Source organism: Kryptolebias marmoratus, linkage group LG16 (genome assembly GCF_001649575.2).
Source record: "Kryptolebias marmoratus isolate JLee-2015 linkage group LG16, ASM164957v2, whole genome shotgun sequence".
NCBI classification, from domain to species: Eukaryota; Metazoa; Chordata; class Actinopteri; order Cyprinodontiformes; family Rivulidae; genus Kryptolebias; species Kryptolebias marmoratus.
The window spans coordinates 6,319,950-6,335,101 of NC_051445.1; the positions used below are offsets into that span (position 1 = coordinate 6,319,950).

The 15,152-nt window shown below is 36.0% G+C and overlaps 1 protein-coding gene across 2 annotated transcripts in view; it reads left to right on the plus strand.

Moving 5' to 3' along the window:
• Positions 1-15,152, plus strand: part of LOC108240356 (mannosyl-oligosaccharide 1,2-alpha-mannosidase IA) — a 168,263-nt gene that overhangs the window by 74,197 nt on the left and 78,914 nt on the right. For both annotated transcript variants that reach the window (XM_017423754.3, XM_017423755.3), the window contains exon 2: positions 2,968-3,064. In XM_017423754.3, coding sequence (XP_017279243.1) covers positions 2,968-3,064 — 97 coding nt within the window. The remainder of the gene's footprint in view (positions 1-2,967; positions 3,065-15,152) is intronic.

Sequence of the window (15,152 nt, forward strand, 5' to 3'; positions counted from 1 at the left end):
TTTATTTCCTGGTCTTCAGTCTGTTTTGTTTGTAGTTATTTCTGCCTGTCTTTACAGCATCTTTCTGTGTCATTATCATAATCATCCAAGGTCTCCCAGCCAGCAAGTCCAAAGGTGGCACAGATTTTAAAAAGTTATCTTTTTATTATGATAACAAAATAATTGGTAAACAACTATGATTTACTGTTTATGTTATTTTTAAAATTAGAAATCTGTGCATAAAACTCATTCAGGTATTCCACAATAAGACTTATTTTAACTTTTTAAGCCTGTTTTGCAAGACAAGGATGGAACATTTTTGTGGAAACAAAAAGCTGAAGGTTCAACCACTTGCTTGCAGTTCCTTATGTGTGAACATGTTTAAAGACATATATTTAATCATCTTTTTTAGCATCTTTCAGTAAGTTTTTGTAAAGTAATGCTGCTGTTCTCTATATGAATACAGTCATCTTTATGTCTGTCGGGGTTGGGTTGTAGGTTTCATTAGAGGCGGGTCTTTGACATCATTGTTTACAGAACGTTGCTTTTAAAGAGTTCATGTGAAAATGTAATTGCTATGAGTTTAGCTTTTAAAGTTGCCAGAGGAGTGGGTCACACTGACATTATAAAAGACTGTCAGTTTGAAATAAAACATGAGACATTTGCTGATTTCATTTTGTTTTTCATTTAATTATTTTTTTTAATTGTGCGAGGCAAAGTGTTCTGCAGGGTCACAGAGATTAGCTTTGGATGCTTCTCCTCTTTCAACTCGGTGTGAGGAAAAGATTTCCTTTTCTGAGCATTTTTTGTTTTATCAATGAAATTCATCATTTGATATTCTTTTCAAGTGTTTTCTTTTTGTTCAAATTCTGCGAAATTGGTGGGGTGCTTGAAGCCAGTTTTATTTGGGAGCATGAAAAAAAGCCCTTTTAAAAATGCTGCTTTGTAAGATTTAATTTATCTGTAAAACAAAAATAAACACAAATCTGCAAAACTGCAACGATGGCCTTGATGCAGGCTTTGTTTCTGTGATCTGTGAACTTTTTACACGATACACAAAGAACCTGATGTGTGGTGTAATCTAAATGCTAAACCAAAAATTAAATTAACACTCTGTGGAAAACAGTTCACTACTAATTAAATCAAATAAATTTAAATCAAATTTAGCATCTCTGACCAGTAGTGGGTTTTCTTTCTGTGTCTATGAGAAATCTCTGCAGTTGTATTGATAAAAAATTACTTTGTGTGATATTTAGAGTAGATAAATTTATCTTGAATCAAATATACTTCAGGGTGAAATTAGTTTTTAGTTTATTTTCAAAGGTTCTGTGTTATTAGCATTCTTTTAATATGAAGAAAGCATTTTATTTTCTTACGACCTTTTTCTCACAGCCCTTGTAAAAGAAATATGACTCGTATAAGTTCTGTCCTGTTGTTGGATATGAGAAATATCAGTGGAGACAAAAAAGCGTAGAGTTAACATTTATTATCTGTTGTTCAGTGTGTTATGGTGGGGGAGGGCAAAACTAAGATTTAAGACTCAGCTTCATGTTTTATCAGGAATTTTAACCTGCATATTAAGTGTTAATTAGGTTCCTATTAACAACTTGTCGGGTTAAAGTTGCACTTTTTCAAAAAGTAGTTTTGTCACTAAAGTTGATCAGTCAGAATTTCTTAGTTCCCTAAAGGTTACTACACAGCAAGACAGTGTAGAAAAGGTGATTACAGTAAACCCTAATCAGAGCTGGAACCTGAGAGAAAACTTAAATTCCAAGTTGTGTGGTTTATTTCATCGTTCCTGCTGCTGCTTCCTAGTAAGAAGTCTGCAGGTTTATAAGGCAGTTTATCATCAGAGTCAGAGAATACTGAGGTTGGTGTTTCACATTACTGCTGCCAAAAAACAACCAGTGCTCTGGGCTTCATTAAAGGAGTTTCTGATGCCCAAGGAATGAAAGACTTGGACTAAAAGTAAAAGTTGGTTTTAGACCTTGTTTTTTGAAGGCATTTCAGACAAATCTGTTTTTAATTTAAATCCCTCTGAATGTCCTTCAGTTTGTCATACATGGACCATCTTCATCATTTCATTCAGGCAACAGTGGTGAACATTATAGAAAAACACAGGTGGAATAACATTTCTGTGGACCTAAATTCCCACATGATTTTTCTTGTTTTTCATGTTTTTTTTAAAATATGATGATCTCAGGAAAAAGTTGGCCAATGGACAGTAAATATAAATCCAACTAATTTGACTTCAAATGAAAGATGACAAACCTCTGTTTCATTAGCTGAGCAGAGACTAAACGGATGACTTGAAGCATCTTGGAGAAACATTAAATGTTGGGTATCGTTCACTGACAAATCTGTAGCTGCTGTTTAAATGGCCGGCATGCATCAACATGATGAACTGTGTGAAGGAAGTGGAAAAGCAAAGATGGAAAGCTGTGCAGGAGGGTTCTTTAGAATTAAATGTAAATTACCGTCACATGTCATTCTGTTAACATTTAGCAGGGTATTAATTTACTCGGTACTAGCTGTTGCTTCATAAACGAGTTTAGGAAAACTAAATTTGTAAACTGAGGCTGATAACTACAAATATGAAACACAAGTGATTATATTTTAGTGGCGTAGTTGTATCATACATATTGATATGCTGAAAATAAAGGTTTTTAACGCCGCAGAGAAAGTTTATTTATGGTTTATAAACATTCAGGTTTTTTATTTTTTACGATTTTGTGTTCAGAGCTGTGCTTTTTCATTTTCTGGCTCCAGTCAATCTTTAATTTAGAAGAGTAGCTGCGGCTGCAGGGAAAATGTCAGCTGCATTGTTTAGCAGTGTGGTTTATGTGATATAATTGCATGTTTGTCCTTTTATCCAGTCCTGATCAATACCCATCATTCTCTTTGCCTTGAGGTATACCAATTTAATTATGGTTGACGTTTTGCTTTCTGTCCACTGACCGGTGTGCGTCTGCCTTCTTGTTTTTACAGATGATGAAGTTTGCTTGGGACAACTACAAGGGTTACGCCTGGGGCAAAAATGAGCTGCGTCCTTTGACAAAAAATGGGCATATTGGCAACATGTTCGGTGAGTTTCTGTCTGCATTTTACTCATGAAGCAAAATGTGTTTTTGTTTTTTTTAAGGTGTGATGACTTTTTTTTACTAAGATTTCAAGCAGAAAATGATGACAGACTAGAACTAAAAAAGGAAGATCTGATAAATAGAAGCGTCGTCCTCAAAGTGGGATTTGAATGTAAAAGTTTTGCGTTGAAACCAAGGAGAACAGGAGGAGGGTGAAAGATTTTTCATCTGACAACAAACTCTCCTGAGCTGACAATTTATTTAGGACTTAAGCAGGAGAATGAAATTAATCTAGCCATATGAGGAAAAGCCAAACGGTGCAAACTTTTCTTTGAGCTGCATTTAAACTAGAACTGACAACCAATTCACCTCTCAGGACAGAAATAACAAAGCAATATTGATTCTTAGACTTGTGGGCAACGCTGTGTTTTTTCCTTAATGAGACATTTGACACGACTGCTTGAAATGTTTGCATCAAGAGAAGAGCGACTGGGATACAGAGTAGTAGACTCTGAGCCTTTTAGCTGAATATTATCTTTTAGTAGCAACCAGTATATTTGTCCTATTCTGCAAAGTCATTAATTATCTGTTGCCTAAAGTCTTTAACTAATTCAATTAGTTGTCAGATCAGATTATTAAACAATTATCGTTTTGACAACATATTTTAAAGAATGAATTGATAAACAAAAGTACATTTAATGAAATGTAAATGTTCACTAAAAATCAGACCTCATTTATTCTGCCAGTTCAACCAATGTTAAGTGGGCGCTTCACATCTTAATTAGTTAAAAAATGAAGTTGTCACACAAACTGTAACAAGTTTCACTTGTTTACGTGTTACTGAGCTCCTGGCACCACGTCTTCCTCAGCTTTCACTCAGCACAGGAAATCTCACAGAAAACCAGCGGAGTCACAGTTTCCACCAGGCTCTAATTGGAGCTAAATCCAGAGGGGTCCTCAGGTTTTCTTCAGTGGAGCATATCAGGCACTTCTCACTGCTGTGCTTCAGGGAAATCCCACAATACAGTCCTTAATAAAAGGCGGATCAGCGCTTAATAAAACTTGGATTGGTAATGTCTTTGAAACCTGAGGACTTACTCATTCCTTCTCATCCTTTAAGATTTAGATTTATTAAAGATGTGACATAAGTTGTTTTGAAAATATGTTTCCCTTTATGCGCTGGCATTTGTGAGGTTTTAAAGTCGGGGTAGGAACTTAAGGCATCTCACAATTTGATTCGACTACAGTTCAAAGCGCTGAAATGAGATTATACGATTATTGATGCATTTTAATTATGTTGAAACTTGGATGATGTCTGACTTTGAGTCATGCTTAGAGTGCCCCATAGGTTTTTATAAAAAAAAAAACCTATTAATGACAGGCTGATGACCAACAGTTAGCACAGATGCTAACAAAACATTAAAAACACGATTAGCGTTGTGTTTATCACTGTAAATTTGTGCAAAAATCAAACATTTCAGAGTCATTTCTAAAGACAGTCATATTTGAATAACTTCAGCTATTTTTAGAGAGAAATATTCCTCAACTTTTCAGCGAAGAAAAGTTGAAGAACAACAAGAGAACACACAGCTACAGTTCAACCTGTTTCTACCACAGGAAGCTACATTAACTCTGATTCTTTAATTCTGAGCAGCAGCTACTCTGCTGACAGCACAGATTAATATTAACATAATCAATTGTTGACATTTGAAAATCGATTCAGAATTTTCCATGTGATGAGATTCGTCTAAAACGAGATTTTAATCCCCACCCCTGTTTTCAAGAGAAGCCTTTAAATTTTGTTGCATTTTAAAGCAACCAATCTGGGATTCTTTCCTAATTAAACCTCACTTGTCTTGCAGATTTTATTGAGGTTGTGTGCTCTCGTTGAAAATTACAGCTCCCGTCTTTATTTTTGATGGAAATACAGAGAATGATGTTGATTTTATAAAAGCCCCATCCAAGTTAGTGACTGCTCTGCAAATTAAAAACATTATGAATTTGGCAGGGGAAAAAAAAGTAATTAACAAAAACAGAAGTATTTTTTTTATTTTTCAGTGTTTTTTCACAAAAATTGCCAATTCTGCATTGGTGTCGGAACATGAATAAAAATGTGATTCAGTGTAATTTGTTAACGTAGCACTAATTCACAACACAAGTCATTTCAGGGTACAAGGTGATATATTTTTTTAATTCCCCTCTTTCAGCTCTAATCTGTTATTTGTGTCTCCAAAGGCACATTAGTGGATGTCTGGGATACTTGAGGTACAGTGAAAGTGTAGACTAGTCTTGGGGCTTATGTTTTATATAAATGTGTTTTGAAGCTACAGTAATATAATCTCTGTACGCCTCTTTGAATTTGATTTGATTTGGCTTTTAAAGGACCACAAGGATTAGCCACTGAAAGGAAAGTGACACTAAAAGTAAACTACATGGCAACAATAAACTTGTTGTATCCCATTAGCCATCATTCAGGAAAAACAAACGTTTTTGACTTTTGTTTGTTTAATGAGGCTGGCGTATTGGATCAAGAAGTCTATTTTGGTACATGGACCCATGCTGTTGTAAAAACTGTTAATTTTTCCACATTTTTTTTTTACCTTTGGGACCGTCTCAAGACAAGATATCAAGGCCTCATCACTGCTTGTGGTGTTATGCATCATTAGGAAGGAATAACAGCCAAGGACACTGATTTAATGGACTGTGCTGTTGTCAATATTAAAACTGGAGGGGTGATGGAGATGATGATGGAGTCAGTTACAGTGATTTGTTTGTTGTTAAAGCTGCATTAAGCAATGAGTCATTGCCGGGTCACAGAAAGTAGACTTCAAAACAGACTCCAAGCAGTGAACCGTGATATTAGTTTATTAAAATGATTTTGATAGCATACAGGATCAGGAACAGTCACTGTCTAGCTGGTACTTACAGATTAAGGACAAACAGTTTTTTTAAATTTATATTTGTCACAGACAGTAAACGCCACTCCCTGTGTAGCGTAGGCGTTCATTTACAGTTTTCTATCAGATTTTAGTCCACAGCTACAGTACTACACAGATTAATTTTATCCTGTATGACCAGAATAAGCTTTCCAGGTAAGAGTTTCACTTTGCTTTGGGAAGTAGAAAGAGTTTTATGGTGGATTCGTGTGATGTTTTAAATTAGAACCACCACTCTACACAAAGTGATTCAACATTAGGGTCCAGTGGTCCAATAATTTGCACGTATGGATTACAGGATATAAAGTGTTTCTTTAACCTAAGTCTCAATATCCTGGTTTGATTCTGATTTCATTTTGAAAGTTTAGAAGAGGGGATTTTACTGTCCATCATTTTAATGCTTTCATCTGTTTGACTGTTTTTTTTATACACAATGCTATCGTTTTTATTAAAGAGATCTGTTGGTCATCCAGAACGATTACAGTCAGTCACAATGTTATTGCTGGATGTAGAGCCAAACTTTTCTAGGATAATACCTCAGAAGATAAGTTTGGCTTGGTTTCCTCTTTGATGTCTTCTGCGCTTAAAGTAAAGTTTCATAAGTACTTTCCTGGTTGTGGATGTTATACGGATCAGTTTCTAATCGTGTCACTTTTACACAGCGCGTCTCCTTTTAAGTCCACTGCTATCAAGTAAATCTGCTTCTGGGGTGAAAAGGTTTCTCATAATTAACAGAGAAATCCTCAACTTCCAGCAGCTAATTGCCAATTTTATCAGTTCAGCACAGCACACTTTAGTGCAGATCAAATGCAAAAAAATGAAAGCTGGAATAAAATAGTCCCTTTATCTCTGGTAGCACAGCTGACAAATGCTCAAAATGTTGGGGGAGGGCAATGACATCCTTCTACTGTATTTGGTTAATCCTGTAAGAGAATATACTCCCATCTTATTAGAAGCTGGCATCATTTTCTCTTCGCCTGTTTTGCTACACATTGTTTCTGAGTACCACAAGGAATAGTGAAAGGGCATCTTTCTAGTGAGTAAATGTCACATTCCGAGAGGCAGCACAGGAAGCCAGGTATGAAATTGGATGCTGTGTTCTTTAATTTAATCCCAAGAGTAGACAGAGATGCTGCAAGATTGAACACACGGATAGCATCATCGTCAGATTCTTGTCAATATGCTGAAAGTCACCTGAACATCCCTCGTGCATGACACTCAGAAAAAGCACAGCCCCAACCACAAAGATGTGTTACACTTTAATACCCGTCTGTCACACTTTCTCCTTCACTGTAATCTGCCTTTCAGTCCTTTTTTTTTTTCTTCCAGATGCATTCTTTTCTATTTTTAAAATAATCCTTCCCTCCTTTCTTTTGTCACGACTCTCAAGGCTGAAAAGGTTTTCTTAATTCTTTTATTTTTTTCAGAATCAAAGTTGCCTCCCATTAACTTTTAGCTTTTTCTGCCATTTCACTTATGGATTTTTAGAAGCTATTTTTAACACAAGGCAATTAGAAAGCAGTTCGGAAGGGTTTCTGCAGTTGGTCGTCATTATGACACCGTGTGGGAGTTGTCACAAAATCTCTAAAAGCTTTGAAAATGTACATACATTTTTCTCCCTCAAAAGAAAAAATAACCTAAGCATTATGTCAGAATATTGTTAAAATTCACTGTCATAATATTGCATTAGAAGAATATCCTCCGTATGATCTGTCATAATGTCACCTAATCTTTGATTAGTTTCTGCTATAATTATTTCCAATGAATACTTTCTAAACTGTCACAGAAAAAGAAACTTAAAAGATAAAATGAAAACTTGATGTAGAAACCGTCATGAAAAAAAATCATTTAAGAAGAACAAAAGTCACAGAAACTTGTAATTAAACATTGCATTTTAATCTTTACAGTGGTGAAGTGATATTTTTAGTTTAGTCATCAGTATCGTTCCTCTTTAAATGTCTGTATTTATTATTCCTAAATTTGTATAGTTATAGTTTGGATTTTTAAAGTGGGTTTTTAAAGAGGGTCTAAGTTGTTATGAAATTTTTGATCTTTTTGTTCTTTGAGATGGCTGAAATTTACTCTGGATTTTCTGAAGTTTGTTCAGCTACTCAGACTGGTGTGTATTCCAAACTAATATTTTATGGGAAACATTTGGCTCTTTGCTCAACAAATGGTGTCTTATTATATCAGACTAAAGAATTAAAGTGTTTGTGGAAGAGCACGATTGTAAGTGTAATGTATAATAGTGTGGCATCACTAGTCTTTGTTACTTTTGTTGTAATTATCCAAGTAAAAAGAAAAGATTACCAAAGTGGCCTTTGCCATCACATGTTTCATATGGAGATGGACAGTGAGCAGACGAGTGAGAAAACGAGTGAAAACCCAACCTGGAGCTGGGAAGCCATGACACGATGCTGTATTTCAGTCTACAGGCTAACGGGGAAGATGACTCCCATGAATTTTTATAAAAGATAGTTGTACCGTGTCCAAAGTAATGCAAGGTAATACTGGGACACTTGTTTATGGCTTGGAAGCCGGAGACTTCATTTCAGTGAATTTTCAATATTTGGCCTACAGGGATCTCCTGGCCCACTTTAACAGAAGAGGACATTAACACCCATGGTTTTATATTTACATCTTAAAACTAAATGATATGGAGCTTTCGGCCTTGGATTAAATGATGGTGGTAAATGCACAAAAAAGCTTCATCCGGAAAAGCTAATGTAGAAGTTGTGCAGTTTTGGGTCCTTAAATCATCACACCCTCTTAAGCTATTTAATCCCTGTGGTCATATTTGATACCATACACCTGTAATAATTGCATTTTTACATGCTTTATAAATTAGCCTTTCTTATTTTGAGAGGATCACCTGATGGCTTTGTGTATACTAAGATTTTAATTTTTAAAAAGCTTGTCACCCAAAAGGAAATAAAGTAAAATAAGCTTTTTAGTGGCTCGTGTCACCAATGAATTTTCTTAAAGATATTGTACCAGCAACCATTGTACCACTGATGTATTACTTTTAGTATTAAAATCTTCTTTAATAAGCATATTGTATGCTGAAGTAGGCAGCTATGGGCATTTTGATGCTGTATCTGTTTAAAGGCATATTAATGGCTTTTTGAAGGTGTCCTCATTATGTAGAGAATATTTAATCACCATCTCTTGTCACTTTGAAACAAAGGCAAAGGGGTAAGTTTAGTGGCAGGGTAACACTGATTTAACTAAAATGGTTAAATAACTTCCAATAACTGGTAAAAACAAATAAGAGTGTGAACTTAGGTGCTTTCCATTTCCTTTTTTTTTTTTTTTTTGTTTGCCATGTCCAAAATTTAAAAGTGGTTCCATATCGTTTTAAGCTAAAATGAGGTCAGCAGCTTGGTAGTGAGGGTACAAAGTCATGCATTTTTAAAATAAAAAAATAAATATTAGTGTGAGTGTTGTCTATTAAGATCTTCACGGCCAGAGAACTGGAAATAAATCAGATCGGACAGCTTATTTATGTTATTAATTTTTAATCGCTGTGTTCCTTCTAAGCAAGCTGCCTTCTCTGATCTGAAAACAAAGCTGATTTTGAAGAGGCAGCTCTTGGAAAATCTCCAGTCCATTTTTTTTTCTTTCTCTCTATCGTCTTTGTTACCAGCCTGGGAATAGGCTGGAGAATGATCTGTCAAGTGAACTTAGTCTGTCAATCTGTGTCCTTGAAACCTTGTTGTACATTCTCTTTTGGCTTCAGTAAAAAGGTAGTGGTGGTGGGGGGTATTACCTGGCCCACTGTGCTAACCTGCTTCATAGCTGAGGCTTTAGGTCTTCATGAATGACAAAAACTCTGTAAAGTTTTCATAGTCTCTTGTTGTTTCTTTTCTTGAGAGGAAAAAAAAAGAAATATCTTTTTTACCTTTTTAAGGAGTAGTTGGAGTGCTTCAATATTTTAAAAAATAAGTAGAGCAAGATTAATGAGTTTTAATTGAAGAGACTCATTAAATAAGTATTTAATGGTTGTTTCAGCCTTTCAAAGGGGAGCCATTAGCTTTAAAGCTCACTGATATAGATCATTTATCGTAATTATACAAATAATTAGCTATAAAAATCAGCTCCTAGTCCTCTCGTTTTGTCCTGCTTTCAGTCTTTTTGCAACATTAAGTACCTTGTGAACACTTAATGTTTTTTTTTTTTAATTTTAGTAGGATTAACCCTTTCACTTTTAGAATGTGAGCTAAAACACAACAAAACTAAACACAGAGCAACAAACAACAAAATGCCCTTTATACTTAACCGCCTACATGGAATTTACTGTTCTCATTAGAGTTCTTGTGCACCTCTGTCACTTTCCCCTTTTGCTTGGAAGTAAGAGCCAACCAATTCCACAGCCTAAGTGGGGATTAAAAGAGATGTTCATCCCTCTGTGAACAGCGTCATTACCCCCGTGCCTGCTTATGTGGGTCACCAACTGAAGCACATGCAGCATTAAATGTCAAGCCAAAAAAAACAGTCCAACAGATGCTCGGGACAATACTCGTGATTGTGCTGAAAAAGAGAGAACATTAGGTGTAACGGCTGCCCCTCCCTGACTCCAGAGATTTTTCATCAACAATAGATGTCCCATGGCTGTTAAGGGGATTGGCCACATGCTGTTATGCACAATTGCGACCCGGCTCTCACCCCGTCTATAACAAATGAAACTGTAAAGACCTTTTTTATCCAAGGAAAAATGGTTTTCTTTTTTCTGCCTTCATGTTATAATTATTAAATCCTTTCTTTTTTCATCTGTTCCGTCACCCCGCTTCACCCTCTTTATTTTTTCTTTTGTCCACCTCTTCCCAAGAGGTGCAATTAAAGAGCATAAGGTCACTGGATTTTACCGAGAGTGGTTCTGGCATGCTAAATAAGTTGTTTCGAACGACACAAGCTGAACCCTTCACCTTTTCTTTCATGATGTGACAGGGGACCATTTAAAACCAGTGGCGTTTATTATGAAATCCCAAAAGCATTTTAAATGATGTAAAGTGCTGCCAGGGCTTCTTTCAAGGTGGAGAACAGAGGAGGAAGGAGGAGATGGTTTGAAAACTTAATTTTTGTGGATCAATGCCCCAAATGATGAAGCCCTGGCTATTTATTATTCAGTCTTCTCTGGCTGGAGGTGCAGCAAAAGATGCAATAAATATTTTATAGAGCAATTGAGGGTCCTCAGGGTTTTCAGATCCCCTCAAAGAGAGGGTTTTAAAGATTTTCACTGTCTGACATCATCAATAATAAAATCTACAGCAAGCAAAGCAATGACAGCTTTCTAATTTATCTGAGGCAGCAGATTTGTAGACGGAAAGCAGTAGTTTAAATAGGGTTCATAACATATTCAGACTTACGTGCATACAAACACTTCAAATACTGCTTTGAGGAATGAATCTAAAACCTTTACCACTTCTTTCATATGAAAACTCCTTCTATTTTTGTTATCTAAGGAACCTTTTTATTATTATTAAAAGCACTCAGCTGGCAGCCACTACCATAGACAATTACCTGCTCTCCTCCACCCACATATTAGGCAGAGCAGACAGGTTTTCCCTCCTTCGCAATTACCTCCCGCCAAGTCTTGTGCCCGGTCATGAAGGGGGCATTGTGAAGGTGAGTGAACGTGGGGGAGGGGAGTCACAGCTTCTTTTGTTGTTGCGGTTTAAACGAGGGGCTTTGCAAATGGTGCCTATCACACCACCTGTCAAATTACATTCACGCACAGTGAAGGTTGTAGCTACCCACCCACTTTCCATTTTCACCCCATCCATTTCTATCTCCCATGGGCTTCATCAAGGTATAATCATCTGTCTCCATAGCAACCAGTGCCAGGTGACAAATTAAGATCTGGGTCTTCACCCCTTCTCAAAGCTACCTTATTTTCCAAAAAATTCTTTGTCACCCTGGTTAAAAATAATTTCAACAAAATGGGCAGCAATAATTTAGAAGTTTTAGTGTCATCAGGATAGAAATGGGTTGGATTGTTGACCTTACTCGGGAAGTATTAGAGACTGGATGCCCCTTTTATCACCCAATTTTAATTAAGTTTGTACACAAACACATCTACAAATGAGTAGGAAGACATCTAGTCCATTTCCCTGTCTAACTACCCTTAATTACCTCATCAGGCAGCTGCATTCTCATGATATTCATAAAATCACATCCATGAGCGTGTGCATTTTGCCAGGTGCTCATAATGGCCAATCCTTAGTGTTTCAACTCAATCAGCACTTCGTATTGGTACAAACTGGTTGTAGATGTGGCAATTATCAGTAATGACAGAGGAGTCAACCAACAGTACCTCATTTCTACTTTCTGAGGCATCTGCCCTGCATGTACAATTTTGTTTTTGAACACAGCAAATGTCATGATTTATTCTTTATTGATATTATTGGTAAATCAACAGAACTTAATTCTTAGGAGTTGTTGGTCACCCTTAGTTGATATGTGAATTTGCCTTTTTTGGGAGTATTTTTAGACCACCAGTGTTGCACAGTAATATTTACAAACCAAACAATTAGGATTGTGACCCACCCCATTTTGTTTAGTGAAAATTAATCAAATAGATTGCTAAATTTGCACCTCAGATTTGTTCAGAAGCTGTTGAGGTGAAAAATGAAAACAATGCACAAGTTATAGTGACTGTTCCCAAATTAGTAATGTTATATGCTAACACGATTTAATGTGAATAAATCTTTTTATTTATTTGTTTAATAAGCAAAAAGAAAGTCAAGTTTATTTCTTGAAGTTATTTCCAACTAGTTTGTTCTACTTTGTTGTTCTGGTTGGTTGAAGCTGTCATCTTAATGAATGGTTTTAGATAAACAGTTCATCCAGTAAAGACATTTTCTGTATTTTTTTCCACAAATACATTCCTATTTATTCACTATAATAATACCACCTTCTATATTAGGTTGAAAGGAAACCAGTAAGCCTGACAGCATATTGTGCAAAAGCTAAATTAGTAAAGGACCAAGTGATCCACTGGTTGTTTCTGCTCAGTCAGATTGAAGTTTTTCCCAATTACAGGGAACATCTAGCGGGCATTACCTGTTTTTTCTGGGTCCAATGATGCTTAATGGAAACTAACGGACTGATCTGACTATAAAATGTAGTCTAGATGCTTTGATAAGCACAAATGACTTTTTTTCATTGTAATTTAATTATAAGTGAAACTTTCTTTTAATGCTTCTGCCCTAAAGTTAGATACTGGAAACAATTTGGAGACAGAGTTTGGCTCTACAATCTCTTTAGCCTCCAGTAAGACTGTTCACTGTAAATTTGGTAAAGCAAAAGAAGAAAGGAAATCTTCTGTTTGTTTGTTTTTTTGCCATTTTTGTAATTGCATGATGCAGTGTTTAAGGTGCAGAGAAATTGAGAACGGTTAAAAATAATTATTTGTTAAATTTAAGCATATGACAACATTAAAGCAAAACCAGCTTTCATTAAAATTATGACATATTTCAGCTCTTCCATCCTTGGATAAGAAAAAAAATCCCCTTCATTGAGCATGAGCAAATCATCAAGCATGTTTTCAGGGATTATAGTCAAGATGATGAAAAACTGTATGACTATGCAAGAGGATTATAAGGGATTGTCCTCTATGCTACTATCACGATTCAATCATAGATTGATAAAATCAAGGATCAGGCTCAGATTTTCTGTATCCTGATGAAGCATCAAACTCTTTATGTTGCTCATTTTTGTCCTGCAGTTTTAGATTACCTAAACTCTGTATTTTACATCAGTGATGACGTAAATCCAGTCACTCATGGTGGCGACTCTACAACTTGAGACATGCTGTTTGGTGCAAAATCAGTCTGTGTCTGTTTTTAATCTCAATCCTTCCTTGCCAGGCTTTAAAGCTTGTGGCGGTATTAGGGGGTTGATTTAGCTTCATTCAGTTATTTTAAGAACTATAAATACATGGTGCCTTTTTTAGCTTTGCTTTATCGCAGTGTGTCTCAAATCTCAGCCTGAATTTTCCGCAATCCACAAAATAAATGTTGTCTAGTGAATCTTTTTATTCATCGTTGTGGAGTCCAGCTGTTGTGAGTCCTCAGGCATCCTTTTGTTTGTCTAGCCACTTGTTTGTCATTTACCAGTAACTTCTCAGATATTTTTTTTTGTGCGTTGTATGAATAGTCTTGTTTATATTAGCAATATTTCTTTCTTTCATTGATTCCTCTTAGCATCGCTGCCGCCTCAGTCCTCCACTCAGAGTGAGCATATTTCCTTGAAGCACTCTGGTAGAATCGGCACATATCGACCTCTGCAGCCTTTAGTGTTTCTCAAGCTTGTTCGCACACAATCTCATAGTTCCACACTCTCTTCTTCCCTGTGTCATCCTGCTCTATCGGAGTAGCAGCTAAAATACTTTTCAAATGCAATTTGAAGGTCAGGCTCTGTTTTGTGACTTCTGACTTAGAAGAATCAGTTAAAGATGGTGGCAGAATGAATACATAAAGCTACGTAACATCATTTCTTCTTCTGGTCTAGTCAGCTGCGAGGGCTGGAAGCACGACACTACATAAACAATGGTAGGATTGGGGTGGTTGTATGATGTTAAAAGCTCATAACAATTTGGAAACGGAACAGTTTGACATGAAAAATAAATGAAGGAGATAAAATATTTCATCCCACAGTCTCATAAGAAATGTTAGAAATTAGCTGCTTTTTGTATTTGAGTGTAAAACTTCTGGTAAGCAAGAAGCAGACAGTGCTTCTTGGTGGTGGTTTCTGGATAGATTTATTACAAATCACTTTAAAAAATGAGAAATAATTCATGTTTTTACCACTTTGTTTTACCTGATTAAAATATTATTCAAATTATTTAAGTTTTACTTTCAGTGTCTGTGCATTTTTGCTGCCTAATATAAACTAGATAGACTACTTGAAGCAGACATTCATAAATCAATTTTAGATGCAGGTTGTAAACACATATGATGTGGTTCCAGGTTCTTCTGGGCTTTCAAACGACTGCAGCATTGCAGAAACGAAGCAGAGCTGCTGCTCTTTTAAGAAGGCCGATATAATTTTTCCAGTTGACAGGTGCTCTTTGTCAACAGGTTATTTCACCTTTCCTAAGTAGGTTTGGCTGCACATTTTTCAGTGTGCAGCTAGTGAGATAGAAAGCTCTATTCAA